Genomic DNA, 19,583 nt, shown 5'->3' on the forward strand with positions numbered 1-19,583 from the left:
ATGCAGAGCAGGTGCCAGTGAGGATACCCACAGCGCTGGCTGTTAGATGTGAACTGCAGCGTACAGAGATGCTGGTTACATTTACACATAACTGGTGTCTTCAGATGACAGAAGAGGCATTTTAGGAGGCTGAATTCCCTTGCCACGTTCAGTACGGGGCTGAGGCTGCCTGCGTTAGGCTGTGCCCAAGCTCTCTGGGGCTCTCTTGCTGGGAGCAGCTGCGGGTGGCACTAGAGACAGGAGTCAGCAGATCCCCTAGGGATCAGGAATGATGTTTCAGTGATGTGCATCTGCACTCTGGTGGGTGAGGGCTCCACTGGGATGAATCAGGAACTGCGTGGATGATTTGGTAGTGGAGACACCTAACTAAACCGGAGACAAGAAGGGTCCTAGTGGGAAATCCCGAATGTTTTTGTATTCCAGTCATACATGGACGTGCATGTTTTCCAAACAATAATGATACATCCCGGGGCATGTCGTCAGAGATACACTTGTTCCTTGGTCGTGGCACAGCCTTGTCTTTCTCCTCGTGCCACATATCCCTGTGGAATGTCCTCCTGGGTTGCTTTCTCCTGCTGTAAGCAGTGGAGTACCCCGTGCTCCTGGCCAGCACCACTGGGCCAGCGTTACTGGTGTCCCTATCAGAAGGAGAACCCCCTGACCCCAAACTGCTCTCCTGCAGGTCTCAGGAAATCAGCATGAAGAGCTGCAGAACGTCAGAAAGCACATCCATTCCTGCTTCACCAAGATCTCCTGCTTCCTCCTACCTCACCCAGGCCTCAAAGTCGCCACCAACCCTAATTTTGATGGAAAACTTAAAGGTATGAAGACATATATCTGATTTTTAAACCCTTAGACCCCCTGGGGGACTGTCCTGCTGGTTCCTGCAACCTCTACAAGTATTTTCCATGAAAAAACTTTTGGGAGAGGAGTTGGATCCATCTCCCAGTGATGTACACGTGCTTGGCCCATATTTCTAAGTCCAGCGGCTGGATGTTCTTGTCCAGAGCCTCCAGAGGTGGAGGCTGAAAAGGTGTAGATGACCTGGAACAGGCTGCCCAGGAAGGTGGTGAAGACTCCATCCCTGGAGGTGTTTAAAAGATGAGTAGATGAGGTGGTCAGGGATCTGGTTTAGTAGTGGACAAGGACAGTTGGGCTCAGTGATCTCAGGGGTCTTTTCCAATCAAATGATTCTATGTCTGAAAAGGTCTTGGAGCCACTGGCAATAGCGCTGTCAGGACAGATGGCTGATAGGGAACTGGGGAAGGGCAGGGCTGAGATGACAGTTTTATGGACAAGGTGTTAAGCTTGTGGTTAACCAGTTATGCCTCACTTGCAGAGTGATGCAGACTGGAAGGCAGGCTGGTGCTTGCAGAGGGTCGAAGGTCAGTTACACGTGCTCTCCAGGGAACGTTATTTCACTTTGAAAAGCTTTCCAAGGAATATTTAATCATCCTGAGTTATCTGATCAATGATTTCACAGAATCACTAGGTTGGAAAAGACCCACCGAATCATCGAGTCCAACCATTCCTATCAAACACTAAACCATGGCCCTCAGCACCTCATCCACCCGTCCCTTAAATACCTTCAGGGAAGGGGACTCAACCACCTCCCTGGGCAGCCTGTTCCAGTGCCCTGTGACCCTCTTCATGAAATATTTTTTCCTGATGTCAAGCCTAAACCTCCCCTGGCGGAGCTTGAGGCCGTTGCCCCTTGTCCTGTCCCCTGGCACTTGGGAGAAGAGCCCAGCTCCCTCCTCTCCACAACCTCCTTTCAGGTAGTTGTAGAGAGCAATGAGGTCTCCCCTCAGCCTCCTCTTCTCCAGGCTAAACACCCCCAGCTCCCTCAGCCGCTCCTTGTAAGACTTGTTCTCCAGCCCCTTCACCAGCTTCCCTACAGGTCAGACTGAATTCAACAGGTAAAAATAGAACGGGAAGAAAAAAAAGCCCTGGTAGGATTCTTCACCCTCAAAGGAGCCACCGGCTGTGGATGTTTTTAGTTGTTTGTTGTGAACCAACTGCTTACCAGCATTGCGTGTCTGGTGATCAAACATGGTTTTCTGGCAACTCCATGCTAACCAGCAAGGAGGATGGTGAGGAAGTGCTGGTGGAGACCAAGCTGGACTCTGTTCGTTCCCCTCTTAATTTCAGGTGCTGAGTAGTGCTGAAGATGTGTTGCGTGCAGAACTGGCACAGGGTTTGTCAGCAGCTTCTGAGGCCAGCAAGGCGAGGGAGGGGATTCTGCCCCTCTGCTCTGCTCTCCTGAGACCCCACCTGGAGCCCTGTGGCCAGTTCTGGAGTCCCCAGCATAAGAAGGAGATGGAGCTGTTGAAACTGGTCCAGTGGAGGCCATGAAAATGATGTCCCTCTGCTCCGAGGCCAGGCTGGGAGAGTTGGGGTTGTTCAGCCTGGAGAAGAGAAGACTCTGGGGATACCTTAGAGCAGCTTCCGGTGCTGAAACGGGCTCCAGGAAAGCTGGGGAGGGGCTTTTTACAAGCGTCTGGAGTGATAGGACGAGGGGGAATGGCTTTAAATTGGAAGAGGGGAGATTCAGACTGGACATTAGGAAGGAGTTCTTCAGGATTAGGGTGGGGAGGCCCTGTCCCAGGTTGCCCAGAGCAGGGGTGGCTGCCCCATCCCTGAAGGTGTTCAAGGCCAGCTTGGATGGGGCTTGGAGCCCCTGATCCCGTGGGAGGTGTCCCTGCCCATGGCAGGGGGTGGAACTGGATGGACTCTGAGGTACCTTCTGTCCCAAACTGTTCTGTGATTCTGTGATTCTGGATAGCATTTTTCTGTTTTCAGCCTCTGGCCAGACTTTCCTGCTCGTTTTGTGTCAGCACACACCGAGCTCAAGGCTGACGTTGGGCTGGTACTGATGACATTGGGTTTCTTTTCCAGAAATAGACGATGAGTTCATCAAGAACTTGAAGATTTTGATTCCTTGGCTGCTTAGCCCTGAGAGCCTGGACGTTAAGGAGATCAATGGAAACCACATTACCTGTCGAGGCCTTGTGGAGTATTTCAAGGTATCGGCTTGTTCACCCAGGGAGCGCTTGCACCGGGGCTGCAATTAAAGGGGGAAGCAGCCAGCAGGTCAGCACTTGGTGGCTGGAGGACATGTTCTTGGTCTGGCTAATAGTCCTGACTCTCGTTGCTGCAGAAAGCAAACACCTCATGGCTGCAAATTGTGGTCAAAGAAGTGAGGCGGGTTGTTTTCCTGCCCTGGAGAACTGAGGGCCAGGGGGAGGCAGGCTGAGGGCTTTATTCCCATTGCCTTTGGAAAAAGCTTATTTTTGTTGTCATGACTACTGGGACGTTTTTATTCAAGACAGCAGTGAGTAATTCTCACCACCTACTCTCCACGGCTACCTCACTTTGGCTCCTTCTCTGGACGACAGAGGTAGGTGCAAATCCGATGGTGGAGATAGATAGTTAATGAAGTGGTGGAGAGCCTTGGCCATCCGAGAAGTCCACCTCGAGCCACGCTACGTAGCATTTCCTGACAGAGCATCCTCTGCTGAAGCTGTCTTCTGCCAGGAGCATCCTCCTCTTCCGTGTCTGGAACTGAGCGGGGGTGTTTGCGGGTTCCTTGTGAACGCTGTGTTCAATGTGATTTCATTTTGCAGGCGTACATAAAGATCTACCAAGGGGAAGAGCTACCACACCCAAAGTCAATGCTGCAGGTACGTCACTGTGAGCTGCTGGGCATCCGCACCCTGGAACCACTGTTGATTTCCAGTTTATTGTCAGAGGTGCTGCAGCCCGTTGGGTCTTCTGAGATTGTATCTCAAACGCCATAGTGGAACACCCCAAGGAAGAGCCCTTAGGGAAGGATTTGCTGCTCGTGAGTCTGATCTGGCTTAGCAGATCTGGCTCGTGCACCTGAGCCAGGCTGTGGTGTCTTGCTGTCCGTGCGCACAGCACCGCAGGCTTAGCTGGACTCATCCCCCAGCAGGTAAATAGCATCACCTTTGGCTGTGGTGGGGCCGCACGTGGAGGTGACGTGGCCCCAGACGTGGGTGGCAGCTGCAGCTCCGCTCTCTGAGCCAGACGGCTTTGCAGGAGGTTGCAGCTGTAGCTCTTTACGTGTGACTGAGCCTTTTATCTCTTTGCTTGCTGCTTCCCACAGCAGAAACCAAGGCTTTTGTTGCTCTGGCTTGGAGGGTAGGAATCCTCTCTTTATGCAGTCTTTTGCTTGGGGGAGCTGAAGAGACTGAGCATGTAAATATGGGATGGTGCTGTTTGGCATTGGTCAGAGGCTGTGGAGAGCACACTTGGCTGACACAAAGGAGCTGTTTAATTCTGTACGTGTGCACCAGGATACTGTGTTCCGTCCCTGGAGGTCTTTAAGGCCAGGCTGGATGGGGCTTGGAGCAACGTGATCCAATGGGAGGTGTCCCTGCCCATGGCAGGGGGTGGAACTGGATGGGCTTTGAGGTCTCTTCCAACCCAACCCATTCTAGGATTCTCTGCAGGTGTCCTGACCGCGTACATGTGTGGCTACCCAGGCGGCCAATGGCTGCTGCTGTCTGCAATTACACTCCTGAAGCCTGCCTTTTTGCAGCTCAACTTTGTACCCTATTTGCTCTTCTCGCAGGCCACAGCAGAAGCCAACAATTTAGCAGCCGTTGCCACTGCCAAAGACACCTACAGCAGGAGAATGGAAGAGGTAGGTAGTGCCAAGTACATCGTTTCACACCGCTCCTGGCTCTCCTGTCCTTGTGAGGAAACATCCTTGCCTGGGATCCTGGTAGGAAATGTCCTGTGTGGGCTTGGCCAAGAGCGGTGCTGCTCATTTCAAGGTCCCAAAGAGGGTTTCTGCTATATTCGTGGTGGAAAAGGGGCTTCCTGGCAAGCTGGAGGAGAGTGATGCCCAGTCAGGTTATCATAGACTGGGGAGGGTGACTGAAAAATGGTCACTGTTTCATCTGATGGCAGCTTTTTGCAGACCATGTGGCCTCGACTGGATTTGCGTCCTCTTCCCAGCGGTCCCCAGTGAGGGTAGATGCAACCCAAAAATGTGATCTAGTAGGGTGGCAGCACTCTGTGACCTTGCAGCCCCTGCTGTGGCTGGTGCTAATTAGGGGGTAAAGTCATTATAACTGGCTTTTCACCTACGCCCTGTGCTGTCGGCCTGTCTCTTGGCTCTGGTGAGAGGGTGGTTGTGATGTTTTAAGGTGAAGCTCAGCCCCCAGCCTGTCTCCAGCCACTTCCAGGCCCCTGCTCCGTTCATTGTTTTAGTGTTTGATAGGAATGGTTGGACTCGATGATCCGGTGGGTCTTTTCCAACCTGGTGATTCTATGATTCTGTGATCAGTATTGACGATTGGTGCCTGTTGGCAGGAAAAAGGCATGGAGCTGCGTGGCCTGACAGCCTGTGGACAGCCTGGAGCTTTGAAATTGATGTGTCCCTGCTGTGAAGAAGAAAAATGCATGGAGTTTCCAGCTGGGATTCAGCATCCGGCTGTTCAGTGTAGTTCAGCCATCAGTGATGCCCAAGATCTTGGCCTGGGCTGTGGGCAGATTGAGTAGAGGAGCTGTGGGATGCAGCTTCCCTGCACTGCCTTGTTTAAATCTGTGCCTCGCAGAGTTGTCCCAGGAGGACAGCACAGTTCTGGAGCTCTTCCTGCAGGATCTAGGGGCTTGTGGCAAACAGGAGTCTGTTGAGCCCTAATTCCAGTGGTTTGCGTGGCACAGCACAGGAACCGGGGGTGTTGAGGGTTCTGGAGTGACTGGACTCTCTACAACTCCCTGAAAGGAGGTTGGTGTGGGTCTCCTCCCCAGTAACCAGGGATAGGATGAGAGGAGATGGACTCAAGTTGTGCCAGGACTGGTTTAGACTGGATATTATACTGCTTCTCTGAAAGGGTTCTCAGGCATTGGCAGAGTGGAGTCTCCATCCCCGGAGGGGTTCAAAGAATGCGTAGATGTGGCACTTGGAGACATGGTTTAGTCGGCACGGTGGTGTCAGGCTGGATGATCTTAAAGGTCTTTACCAACCTCAAAGATTCCATAATTCCGTAGCTGTGTTTTCCACGCAGGTCTGTGGTGGAGACAAGCCCTTCCTCGCACCCAGTGACCTCCAGACCAAACACGTGGAGCTGAAGGAGGAGGCTGTGAAGCAGTTCCGTGGGGTGAAGAAGATGGGTGGGGAGGAGTTCAGCCGCCGCTACCTCCAGCAGCTGGAGACCGAGATAGATGAGCTCTACATCCAGTACATCAAGCACAATGACAGCAAGAACATCTTCCATGCCGCCCGCACCCCCGCCACCCTCTTTGTGGTCATCTTCATCACTTATGTGATAGCTGGAGTCACCGGCTTCATTGGCTTGGACATCATAGCCAGTCTGTGCAACATGATCATGGGCTTGACACTTATCACACTGTGTACCTGGGCGTACATCAGATACTCTGGGGAGTACAGAGAACTGGGCGCAGTAATAGACCAAGTGGCCGCAGCCCTATGGGACCAGGTAGGATAAAGAGCTTTTGATTTAACACAAACCAAAAAACCCACCGCCACGTTCTTAAGAGTTGAGTTTCCTGAGGCTTTTCCTCCTCTGTGAAATGTTTTTTGCGTTTAGGGTTGTTAGAGGGGAGACCCAGCCCTTCTCCAGCTTGAGCCTGAGCCACTGACCCCTGCCTGGTGTGAAAGACACGCTGTATAGATCTGGGCTGGGAGGAGAAGACTCACAGCAAGCTATTTGAGCCCCTCACTCCAGTAAGGACAGGGAGGGGCTGGAGCGTGTCCAGAGAATAGAACGGAGCTGGGGAAGGGGCTGGAGAACAAGGGTTATGAGAGGCAGCTGAGGGACCTGGACTGTTTAGTCTGGAGAAAAGGAGGCTGAGGGGAGGCTTCATCACTGTCTACAACTGCCTGAAAGGAGGTTGTGGTCAGGTGGGTGTTGGTCTCTTCTCCCAAGTGCCAGGTGGTAGGATGAGAGGAAATGGCCTCAAGTTGCACCAGGGCAAGTTCAGATTGGACACAAGGAAAACCTTCTTCACAGGAAAGGTTCTTGGGCCCTGGCAGAAGCTGCCCAAGGAGGTGGTGGAGTCCCCATCCCTGGAGGCATTTAAGAGACAGTCAGATGAGGTCCTCAGGGGTCTGGTTTAATAGTGGAAAGTTATGGTTGGACTCAATGATCTCAAAGGTCTTTTCCAACCGAGTGGTTCTATGATGCTGTGATCCTATGATTCTATTCCATGCTGTCTTTTTTTGGTTCTTGCCTTACCCACCACCAAACACCACTTTGTGGACCTTGCAGGAACCTTGCTTTGTCAAGGATCTCACCATGCAGGTGTTCTCACAGCTGGTGTGTATGCCTTTTGTGTCAAAAAATCCCAGATCTGAGTCTCTCTCCTGGCTCAGGGCAGGGCTCTGGCTGTGCCGGAGGCCGATCCAGGTCCTGGCTCTGCCGGTTTTGGCACCAGGCCCCTCTTTCCCGTTACAGCTGGGCTGGGTCAGTCAGACTCACCTGCTCTTTTGCCATTTCTTTGTTTCCCAAACAACATGGCAAAGCCTTGGTTGGGCTCCCACATCGGACAGAATCCTTCTGACATTCTTGGAGTGGTCACAGTGAGAAATCACCCTCCCGCACCCCTGGTTGCTCTTCCGGCTTCCCAACGGCACCGATGTTGCAGGGAGTTCCCAGGGAAAAGCATCTCGGACCCAGATGCATGTTCAGCCACGTTGCTACCTTTGGGCTTGTGGAGGAAGGGGGGCTGTGAGGGCTCCAGATGCCCGGGTCACAACAACCCTGAGCAGCTACAGACTAGAAGTCTGGCTGCAAAGCTGCCTGGAGGAGAGGGACCTGGGTGTGTTGGTTGACAGCGACTGAACATGAGCCAGCAGTGGCCCAGGTGGCCAAGAAGGCCAATGGCATCTTGGCTTGGATCAGAAACGGCGTGACCAGCAGGTCCAGGGAGGTTCTTCTCCCTCTGTACTCGGCACTGGTGAGACCGCTCCTCGAATCCTGTGTTCAGTTCTGGGCCCCTCACCACAAGAAGGATGTTGAGGCTCTGGAGCGAGTCCAGAGAAGAGCAACGAAGCTGGTGAAGGGGCTGGAGAACAGGCCTTATAAGGAACGGCTGAGAGAGCTGGGGGTGTTTAGCCTGGAGAAGAGGAGGCTGAGGGGAGACCTCATTGCTCTCTCCAAGTACCTGAGAGGAGGTTGTGGAGAGGAGGGAGCTGGGCTCTTCTCCCAAGGGACAGGGGACAGGACAAGAGGGAATGGCCTCAAGCTCCGCCAGGGGAGATTTAGGCTGGACATTAGGAAAAACTTTTTCACGGAAAGGGTCATTGGGCACTGGCAGAGGCTGCCCAGGGAGGGGGTTGAGTCACCTTCCCTGGAGGGGTTTAAGGGACGGGTGGACGAGGTGCCGAGGGACATGGTTTAGTGTTTGATCGGAATGGTTGGACTCAATGATCCGGTGGGTCTCTTCCAACCTGGTGATTCTATGATTCTAGAAGGACAAAATTCTTCACGCTTAGAGTGGGGAGGCCCTGGCCCAGGTTGCCCAGAGCAGTGGTGGCTGCCCCATCCCTGGAGGTGTTCAAGGCCAGGTTGGATGGGGCTTGGAGCCCCTGATCCGTTGGGAGGTGTCCCTGCCCATTGCAGGTGGGTTGGACCTGGATGGGCTTTGAGGTCCGTTCCAACCCAAACCACTCTATGCCTCTAAGAACAGGACACAGCCAGAGACGCTGCCTGCTTTCCACCCGCCCAGCTGGAGAAAAGTAAAGAGGTTAAAGTGCCTGGAGCTGCTCCCTGGTGTCCACTGGCCCCGTCGGGCTGGGTTCTCCAAGTGAGGGAAAGTTCTCTGAGAAGGAACAGTGCATGCGGGCAGTGCTGGCACCAGGACTTTGGCAGTGGGATTCTGTGCCGGTGCCTGTGTGGGCTCAAAGCCCTCATGGCTGTGTCCTGTGTGAGCACCCAGTGTCTCATGGTGGTGGGACCGGAGGGGTGGATGGAGCCGTGTGGGGAACACGCTGCCGTGGTAGCTCCAGTAAGTGGCTCTGGCCAGGGGGGTGAGCACTGTGCACTCCCATGGATGTTCACGATACACAGAGATGCTTTCTTCTTCTTTCTCCCCCTTTTTCTTGCCAATGCCTCTCCCCAGGGAAGCACAAATGAGGTAAGTGGCTCTTATTCTCTGCATGTGACACCATTCCTGTAGGCTCCTGGGTGAGGCATCTCGGACCCAGATGCACGTTCAGCCACGTCGCTGCCTTTGGACTTGCAGAGGAAGGGGGGCTGTGAGGGCTCTGGGCAGCAGTGGCATCCTGGTCCTTCACCAGGATGCTGGGCTCTGGTTGTTCCCTGAGCTCCAGATGCCCAGGGAAGGGTGGGAAATGTGGGCACTGCGCTCCAGGAGGTGCTGGAAGCCAAGCGGAAAGAGAGAGGTTTGGGTGGGGAGTGTTTGTGACAATCGGGATTTTGATCCTTCTCCCATGAGTTCTGGTGGGATCATCTACACAGGTGATCTGAGGGCTGGAGCACCTCCTGTACAAGGACAGGCTGAGAGAGTTGGAGTTGTTCAGCCTGGAGAAGAGAAGGCTCTGAGGGGAGACCTTAGAGCAGCTTCCAGTACTGACAGGGGCTCCAGGAAAGCTGGGGAGGGGCTCTTGATCAGGGAGTGCAGGGATAGGTTGAAGGGGAATGTTTTTCAGCTGAAAGAGGGGAGATTGAGATGAGATCTTAGGAGGAAATGTTTTCTTGTGAAGGTGAGGAGGCCCTGGGCCAGGTCACCCAGAGCAGTGGTGGCTGCCCCATCCTTGGAGGTGTTCAAGGACGGGTTGGATGGGGCTTGGAACCCCTGATCCAGTGGGAGGTGTCCCTGCCCATGGCAGGGGATAGAACTGGATGAGCTTTGAGGTCCCTTCCAATCCAAACAGTTCCAGGGTTCTATGATCTGCAGAGAATTAACCCATCGAGGCAGGCTCACGTTGGAGAGCAGAGCCCGTCGTGCGATGCAGCATCCGCCTGCCTGCCAGTACAAGCAGAATGCTGGGGGTGTAGATGTTTAAACTCTTGAGTGAGACCTGTAGAGAAGAACCAATCCCTGCACATCCCCTGCTCGTACTCCAGGTAGCCCTTGGTTAATAGAACTCGAGGGAGCTCCTCCCGCAGCGACTGATCCCACACGATCCTGTTCCGTGTCGGTCACCACACAGTCAGGAGCTGGTGCACAGAACACACCTGGTGTGAAGCCACCGCTGCGGCGTGGGTGACGTCCAAGCGTGTCACACAGAGGGAATGAGCTGTAACACCCTCTCTTCTCCTTCTCTTTCTCTTCCCAGGCTTTGTACAAACTGTACAGCGCAGCAGCGACCCACCGGCACCTGTACCACCACGCCTTCCCGGCACAGAGAGCGGAGCCCGAGGCCTCCGAGAGGAAGAAGGTGTAAGCCGGACGCGGCGCCGTCGATGCATGAACGACGGTGCCGCGGCTCCAACCCTCGTACCCATCACGAAGTGCTGTGGAACAGGGAGAGCGCGGAACGAGGCGCGCGTCAGGTGTGTTCGTTCGGCACGGTGTTCGCCGGGAAGGTGCCGGCGTTTTCCGTTCTGTTCGATATGTACATATGGATACTGCCGCGACTCCAAAGTGCTTTTCATTTGCAATCGCCAGCACCCTTCCCAGCTAATTTACGAAGCCTTATTTCCCCTTTCTTAATTAGTTACGAAGTCACGGAAGAAACGCTAATTTACAGGTTACTGCAACAAGAAAAACCTTCCAGACCTTCGCATTATTCAGAAGCCAACTTATTTTCTGATACTTGAACAAGTTATAGCAACATGTAACCACGTTTTTTTCTTCAATTAACTGTTTAATTACATAAACATAATTAAAAATGTGTTAACTTGCTTTATGAGAAGCTGTAAGGGCACTTCTGCCGTGGTATGTGACTGATGTTGTCCGGAACGTGTACTTTCTGTTTGTAAGCGATGCACAGTGTCACTTTGTACCTGTCCTGGGGAGTTCACTGTATTTCTGTGTATATATCCATTATAGCGCATAGATAGTGTGTTCTACAAGTCTGTTCTTTTATCGTCTGAACTATTACAGTTTGCTTTTGGTTCCTAAGAAGCTGGTGATACAGGGAGCAATTATTGACTAACGAGTCGCGCGCTTCTCCTCTTGGCTCTTCCACATCAGAATTGGTGCTTCATGTTGATATCTTGAAGATGCTCTGGCCTGGATCCAGGCATGAGCTCCAGGAGGTGCTTCTGGCTCTAAGGTTAAGCCGGGTTTTACAAGCCTTGGGTTCAGGGTGCAGCTCAGCTCCCTGCACTCACCCGCTCCCCATGCCCGGTGTAGCCGAGCTCAGAGCATCCAGCGACTGATTTTCAGTGTCTGGGACATTTTTTATTGGACATACACTTTAGGTTGGATGTTAGGAACAGGTTCTTCCCCCCAAGGGTGGTGGAGCACTGAAACAGTTCCCCGCGGAAGCAGTCACGGCGCCAAGCCTGGCAATCATAGAATCATAGAAACACTAGGTTGGAAAAGACCTTTGAGATCATCAGGTCCAACCATACCTGTCCACTACCAAATCAGACCCCTCAGCACTTCATCTGCTCTTATTTTAAACACCTCCAAGGAAGCAGTTAATATTTAATACCTCTAGAAGCATTTGGCCACCATCCTCAGCCACACGGTGTGAACGTTGGGGTTGTCTCTGCAGGGACAGGAGTTAGACTCGATGAGCCTTGTGGATCACCTCCAACTCAGAGCATTCTATGATTCTAAAAGGCAGAAAATCAGTTAACAACCCTCCATTCATTAAAAAAACCCCAATTTCTGTTGAATTAACAGAATTTACAAGAAATGTTGGGGTGTTTTTGTCTGCACCAGTGTTTATTGCACTAAAAAGAATCCATAAATAACAATTCAGGACAATCAATGAGAATATCGGAGAGGGTAACTGTACAAGTAAAAAGTCAGGAAGCTTTAATACAAAACTAAAGCTTGTTAAGAAAAGCAGTAATTGTTGTTGCATCCCAAATTTTTTCACAGCCGGTTGGTGAGCAGGTCAGAGAACACTCTGACCTGCCCACGTGACTGGGTCACAGTTTAGGAATTAAAACGCATTAGAATAAAAAATAAGGCAACTCAGACTTGGCTTTGCTGAAGCGATTGGTTCAGATTGCAGAAATCTGCTTCCGAACAGGCTCACAGCTGTCCCGGTGCTACTGAAAAGAAACAGCATCGGTGCTCTGTACATTAAAGCTGTGAAGAACCAGGAAGCCCCTGTCAAGAGAGGGGTACAACATCCCGAGGGAAACACATAGAAATCTTTATTTGGATTTTAAGTGTTGTTTTGAACCCAGGATGTTTCATACAGTTGCAGCGATTGCCCTTTAAAAAATACAGTTGGCTTTGTAATGATGCACCTGACGGCAAGAAAGAGACCAGAACTGGTCTCTGACCCAACCCTGCACTGGTGTTCAGAATAATAAACCAGTTCTCGTGTGGAAAAAAGATTAACAAACGTTTTTCGTCTTTATAAACAACACAGAACACAAGTAGAAAAATATTACAGAGGATAGTAACAAAGGTGCATCATCAACAAGAATAAGCTGCCTTTTCAACAAAAGCACTTTTTTTTTCCTCAGAGTTTGAAGCGTGAAAAACTTTTAAAGCTCTCGGTGTCCTCAAAGTCTGGTAAGAAAGGAGTTGTTAGCTTAGAAATTCTTGCCGTGCTGCTGGACCTACCACAGCTGCCACTGGTTGCGGTGCTCCAGCTCATTGAGGAGGGCCTGCTAGTACGCTTCATACAGCTTCACGATCCCTTCCAGTTCCTTCATGAAGAGCAGCTTCAGCATAGAATCATAGAATCATAGAATAACCAGGTTGGAAGAGACCCACTGGATCATTGAGTCCAACCATTCCTATCAAACACTAAACCATGTCCCTCAGCACCTTGTCCACCTCGTCCACCCGTCCACCTCCAGGGAAGGTGACTCAACCCCCTCCCTGGGCAGCCTCTGCCAGTGCCCAGTGACCCTTTCTGTGAAGAATTTTTTCCTAATGTCCAGCCTGAACCTCCCCTGGTGGAGCTTGAGGCCATTCCCTCTTGTCCTGTCCCCTGTCCCTTGGGAGAAGAGCCCAGCTCCCTCCTCTCCACAACCTCCTTTCAGGTAATTATAGAGAGCAATGAGGTCTCCCCTCAGCCTCCTCCAGGCTAAACACCCCCAGCTCTCTCAGCCACTCCTCGTAAGACCTGTTCTCCAGCCCCCTCACCAGCTTTGTTGCTCAAAGCTTTGTTGCATCCCCTGGTAGGTGTCCAGGTCTCCCAGCTGGAATAGCTCCCGCTTCAGGATGTGGTCGTATCTCTACAGGTAGAAAAGGGGATTATCCGTGAGCGCACAGCGCTTTATCCCTTGTCCCAGGGAGCGGCCTCGCAGCTGCACAGCCTGTACAATCTCCTTGCAACTTTCTTAACTTGGCAACAGGCTACTATGGTCATTAAATAAATAGAAGAAACTCATGGGATAAACAAAGTTATTTGATCCAGAGGGGAAATAAGTTCACTTGAGTGGAGGCTAAAGCCAAAATATCAGTGAATTTATACAAATAACTCCATTAAATACCAAAAATATCTCTTCAGAAGGCTGTATGCAGAGATGGAGACTGCCAGCTGCTGCTGGAGAAGGCTCTCCAGGTACAATGACCTTTGTAAGCACCTAATGATAGAGTTCAAGCAAATACCACCTTTCTACCTCTGCTCCTTTCCTACTCATCACATACTGAATTTGTTTGCAGCAGGATTTCCAAAGGGAGTTCCACGTTGCCCATGGAAATCGTGGCTGCCCCATCCCTGGAGGGGTTCAAGGCCGGGTTGGATGGGGCTTGAAGCAACCTGATCCAGGGGGAGGTGTCCCTGCCCATGGCAGGGGGTGGAACTGGGTGGGCTTTGAGGTCCCTTCCCACCCAAACCATTCTTTGATTCTGTGATTTCAAGTCATGCCCAACACAAAGCAAACTGGCGCTGTGAACATCTGCTCCAACTTCCTCACGCGCTCAACAATTCTTTAGCAACCTCGGCAATGGTTCTTCAACAGCTACGAGCTAGAGTTCTACTTTTAGTCATCAAAATTCATTTGTCTTCCTTCTAAACTACGCACGCATAGTGTGAAATGCAAAGAAAAAGCAAGCTCGCTTGGCAGGAGCCCTGATGTAGACCTGGAGCCGGTCGGGAATCTCTGCGGTGTGGTAGGAGTTGGCGGAGACGAGGAGCGACTGGCTTCTCTCGGCTGGCTGGGGCTGGTAAGTCACCAGGGAGGGGTTTAAGGGACGGGTGGACGAGGTGCTGAGGGACATGGGTTAGTGTTTGATAGGAATGGTTGGACTCGATGATCTGGTGGGTCTCTTCCAACCTGGTGATTCTATGATTCTATTTTTGCACTTTGCTCCAACTACAGCTGTAGGTGTTGCTGTTATCTGTGAGCACACCATAAAATTCACCTTACTTAGATGCTACTTGGATGCTACAGCAGAGCAAAAATGATATCTCCTCTTAAAACATTAAAAAGGCGAGTATCGATTCAGCCAAGTGATCCACCAGTTAATTCACCAGAACAAATGTGTTCAGGCAGCAGCTGATAATAGTTCTTCCATTCATAACGAAAGACATCCTTGAATGTTTTATCTTTTGTGCCACACATTAAAAAAGTTTCTCTTCCTGGGTAACAGCAAAATAGACTGAACAGCAGAAATTAACTGGTAGATTTTGTGCATCCTATTTATTTTGCCTTTAATTTATGAGAAGCTAAAATGCCGATGTTCATTCTAGACAAGACTCAATTCACGTTTCAGACGGTACGTGCTCTTTTTCCAGGCAGTCTCCTGGAACATCAGATCAAATTCCTTTTCAGTCTACAACTCAGTTCTGATCTGAGCAACTTTGTTGTAGCGACAGCTGAAAAGAACAGCTGCTTTGTCTGAGAGAGGTAGGAAGAATATCCTGTTCCTGAATTTAAGACAGTAATAGATGAGGGGGGGAAAAAAAGCTGCCAAGAATTACAACTTCTTCTAAAAAATCTTAGTCACAATCCAGGAAGCTTACTGCTAAAAATAAAAAAAGTTTTGGCATGTTATGTATGAGACAGAACCAGTTCCACTTTCTTAACTGGCTTAGGAATAAAACAGTCACAGAAGAGGAGGTGACGTCTTACCTGGGAGCACAAGGTTGTTTGTATTGAGCTCTTCTATTGATGCGGTCCACATAGTACACTGCAAATTCCACTCTCTCGTAGCCCCTCACACTCCAGCGGAGGCTCCAGTGGGTGGTGTTAGTATTATGGTCTATATAGTACTTCCTTCCTCTAATAGTCCAGTCCACCGACCAGCCAGGAGGAAGAGATAAATCTTCAGATTTATGCAAACCAGCCCTGTTCAATGTCTTTATCAATGACCTGGACACAATTTTGCAGACGACACTAAGCTGAGTGGAAGTGTGGATCTGCTGGAGGGCAGGGAGGCTCCAAAGGGATCTGGACAGGCTGGACCGCTGGGCAGAGTCCAATGGCATGAGGTTTAACAAGGCCAAATGCCGGGTCCTGCACTTGGGGCACAACAACCCTGAGCAGCTAGAGACTAGGAGAAGTCTGTCTAGAAAGCTGCCTGGAGGAGAGGGACCTAGGGGTGTTGGTTGACAGCGACTGAACATGAGCCAGCAGTGGCCCAGGTGGCCAAGAAGGCCAATGGCATCTTGGCTTGGATCAGAAACGGCGTGACCAGCAGGGCCAGGGAGGTTCTTCTCCTTCTGGACTCGGCACTGGTGAGACCGCTCCTCGAATCCTGTGTTCAGTTCTGGGCCCCTCACCACAAGAAGGATGTTGAGGCTCTGGAGCGAGTCCAGAGAAGAGCAACAAAGCTGGTGAAGGGGCTGGAGAACAGGCCTTATGAGGAACGGCTGAGAGAGCTGGGGGTGTTTAGCCTGGAGAAGAGGAGGCTGAGGGGAGACCTCATTGCTCTCTATAACTACCTGAAAGGAGGTTGTGGAGAGGAGGGAGCTGGGCTCTTCTCCCAAGTGGCAGGGGACAGGACGAGAGGGAATGGCCTCAAGCTCCGCCAGGGGAGATTTAGGCTGGACATTAGAAAAAATTTTTCACGGGAAGGGTCATTGGGCACTGGCAGAGGCTGCCCAGGGAGGGGGCTGAGTCCCCTTCCCTGGAGGGGTTTAAGGGACGGGTGGACGAGGTGCTGAGGGACATGGGTTAGTGTTTGATAGGAATGGTTGGACTCGATGATCCGGTGGGTCTCTTCCAACCTGGTGATTCTGTGACTCTGAAAATCGAGGCCAATCGGGTGCATTACTGTACTAAACAGGCTATCCAGTGTTTCAGCTTGAATAAATGAACAGGGGAGGGTATCAAGGGAGGTGGAGACCCAAGTGTATTGATCCTGTCCCCCCTCCCATGGGGATCAGAGGAGCAACTATTTTCCCACAAAAAAAGAAACGTATAAAAAGGGCAACGGGAGTCGAGGTGCCTCAGCCCCATGCCCGGAGCCCCACTTTGCTGGCTTTATTCCGCAGTAAAGGACTCTTTACTGGTTTCCAGAGTGTGTTTGTAGCAGCTAGGGTTCAACAGAACAAACGAGAGAGCAGCGAGTCATAAACTTTGGTATTTCAGTATTTAAGTGAAAATTCCAGCATGTTTCCCTTGTCAAAAGCCCACAAAGCACCGCCAGGCTGGGGCAGCAGCCCCAAAGGCTGAGGTTATTCCTACCAGATTTATTTTTCTAGGCAGCAGATTCATTCTACTGGAGACTATTTTCTATTTTCTGGAGCCCCTCTGCTCTGAGGACACATGGAGAGAGTTCAGCCTGGAGAAGAGAAGGCTCTGGGGAGATCAGAGCTTTTTTTCTTCCACCAACAGACTCACAGTTGTTCCTCAGTGTCCCCACAGATCTAATCACGCGGTTTAAAAAGCAGCATTAAATGGATTCTTCTTTCTCATGCCGTTCTTCCACTAGAAAACAGAGACAAATTCCAGTGAATATGGGGAGGAAACAGGGATGCTGGAAACAACAATAACAGCTATGAGACAAGAAAAAAAGCCTAAGGACCATGAAGTCAATTTTAGCACTAACTGTGTGTCAGTTCGCTAATTACTCAAAGTACTCACTCCTCCCTTTGACTGTTTATCATAAATTATTTTAATTATTGAGGTCAAATTAATACAATAAAATTAAATAATAACACAATGAGAGCTAGAATATAATAATAAAAGAAAAAGGCAAAGTTATTAGAGCTGTTGGTTATTCCAGACATCAGGAAAACAATAATGCCCCCTAATGAATGGAATTCCTTGCTAGGTAGCAACTGAATGAACTTTGCCTTGAGGAGCTGATGACACTTGGCATTAAAAAAAGGGACTTGCCTGACCTTACTCCATTTATTTAATAAATCAATCATAGTTTAAGTGTATTTTTTTTCCTTTCTGGACATATACAATTAAACTCTTAAAGAAGTATGAACACGAAGTGTACTCACATTACAAAAATGCTGTTAAAAAGAAGCTCTGTCCGACACAGCCTAACCCTAAAATATGACCTTGGTCATCAGGTCTCCCCTTAGCTTCCTCCTCCCCAGGCTAAACAACCCCAGGTCCCACAGTCACCTCTCATAGCCCTTGTTCTCCAGCCCCTTCCCCAGCTCTGTTCCCTTCTCTGGACTCGCTCCAGAGCCTCAACATCCTTCTTGGAGTGAGGGACCAAAACTGAACCCAGGATTCGAAGTGTGGCCTCACCAGAACCAAGTTCAGGGGGACAATCCTGCTGGCCACGCCGTGGCTGATCCGAGCCAGGATGCTACCAGCCTTCTTGGCCACCTGGGCCACCGCTGGCTCACATTCAGCCGCTGTTGAAGAGCACCCCCGGGTCCTCCTCCTCCAGGCAGCTTTCCAGCCGCTCTCCCCAGCTCCCTGGATGGGATGAGGGGTGCCCAGGGGGTGCCAGCCCCTCTCCCACCCTTACTTGTTGAACACGACGTTCAGCCACCCCCAGAAGCGGCGGTGGGTGCCTAGCAGCAGCCCCGGGCAGCAGCACGCAGACTGCAGCAGCATCTCCATCCCCTGAGGAACCCGCAGTGTCTTCGAGGCAGTGGGCAACTGAGTTTCTCAGTAGCTTTAACATCGTGGAGCTTTTTGTTCAGTGCCGTGAGGGGTCGTGGTGTGGGGTTGAGGGAGCGCTCGCGGGTGCTGCACGCAGCAGCTGGCCTCGCTTCATGGTAAAGAAGTCTCTGCAACGAGATGCAATAAGCCTTGCGCTGAATCATAGAATCACAAAATGGTTTGAGTTGGAAGGGATTTCAAAGATCATCCAGTTCCATCCCCTGCAGGGACACCTCCCACTGGATCAGGGGCTCCAAGCCCCATCCAACCTGGCCTTGAACACCTCCAGGGATGGGGCAGCCACCACTGCTCTGGGCAACCTGGGCCAGATTCTCTGCAACAATTATCCTGCTTTTCCTCATGGGAATCTAGGAACTACTGATACGCAGATCTCATTCGCCAGAACTCATACGTGCATTTATACGTGTAAGTGGTGCACATATACGTACAAACACATATACAGAAGAAACTCCTTTAGAAGAAAAAAGGATAAGAGAGAGAACTAAGAGTCAGTCCTTGGACAGTCTTAAGAAATTCAAAAAGCAGGAATAGATTCAATATTTATCACTTTAGAACAAAACAACAGAATCAAATAGTGGCATATTTGAAAGGATGCCTGATACTCTGAAAAGATGTTCCAAAAGGAGGTTGTGGTTAGGTGGGTTTTGGGCCTCTTCTCCCAAGAAAGAAGTGACAGGAGGAGAGGAAATGGCCTCATGTTGCACCAGGGGAAATTTAGACCTAAAAGGAGGTTGTGGAGAGGAGGGAGCTGGGCTCTTCTCCCAAGTGACAGGAGACAGGACAAGAGGGAATGGCCTCAAGCTGCACCAGGGGAGGTTTAGGCTGGACATTAGGAAAACATTTTTCACGGAAAGGGTCATTGGTCCCTGGCAGAGGCTGCCCAGGGAGGGGGTTGAGTCACCTTCCCTGGAGGTGTTTAAGGGATGGGTGGATGAGGTGCTGAGGGACATGGGTTAGTGATTGATAGGAATGGTTGGACTCGATGATCCAGTGGGTCTCTTCCAACCTGGTGATTCTATGATTCTGTGATTCTATTGTAAAGATGATAATGTATATTTTAGCAAAATGAGGAGTTAGCTATGATAAATACACCCTGCAGCTATTCCTGAGGTGGCTCAAAGGTGGTGGAGCTCTGACAGAAGCCTCTCAAGCATTAGATCTCAAAAGCTGGGAACACGCAGGGGACTTAATTTGGAAACGTGTCTTCCACGGAGATTATCTTGCCGGGCATGTAGCAACCCCAGGGGAGGCCTAATCATAGAATCATAGAATCACCAGGTTGGAAAAGACCCATCAGATCATCGAGTCCAACCATTTCTATCAAAATAATAGGAGCTGGGGGTGTATCAGAAACTACGCAAATTAAATATCTAATTCAAGTAAGTACAGAGGACGGGTTCACCTGTCAAATCAGGCCACACGTTACCCCCCTTCCTATGA

At 50.8% G+C, this 19,583-nt stretch overlaps 1 protein-coding gene across 1 annotated transcript in view; it reads left to right on the plus strand.

Annotated features, from left to right (window-relative positions):
* Window positions 1-11,019, plus strand: part of ATL1 (atlastin GTPase 1) — a 34,790-nt gene extending 23,771 nt beyond the window's left edge. The window contains exons 8-13 of the mRNA XM_069856856.1: window positions 683-821; window positions 2,899-3,026; window positions 3,627-3,683; window positions 4,598-4,669; window positions 6,042-6,473; window positions 10,298-11,019. Coding sequence (XP_069712957.1) covers window positions 683-821; window positions 2,899-3,026; window positions 3,627-3,683; window positions 4,598-4,669; window positions 6,042-6,473; window positions 10,298-10,405 — 936 coding nt within the window. The 3' untranslated portion in view covers window positions 10,406-11,019. The remainder of the gene's footprint in view (window positions 1-682; window positions 822-2,898; window positions 3,027-3,626; window positions 3,684-4,597; window positions 4,670-6,041; window positions 6,474-10,297) is intronic.
* Window positions 11,020-19,583: the final 8,564 nt, after the last annotated feature.

Source organism: Phaenicophaeus curvirostris, chromosome 5, assembly GCF_032191515.1.
Source record: "Phaenicophaeus curvirostris isolate KB17595 chromosome 5, BPBGC_Pcur_1.0, whole genome shotgun sequence".
In the NCBI taxonomy this organism is placed as follows: domain Eukaryota; kingdom Metazoa; phylum Chordata; class Aves; order Cuculiformes; family Cuculidae; genus Phaenicophaeus; species Phaenicophaeus curvirostris.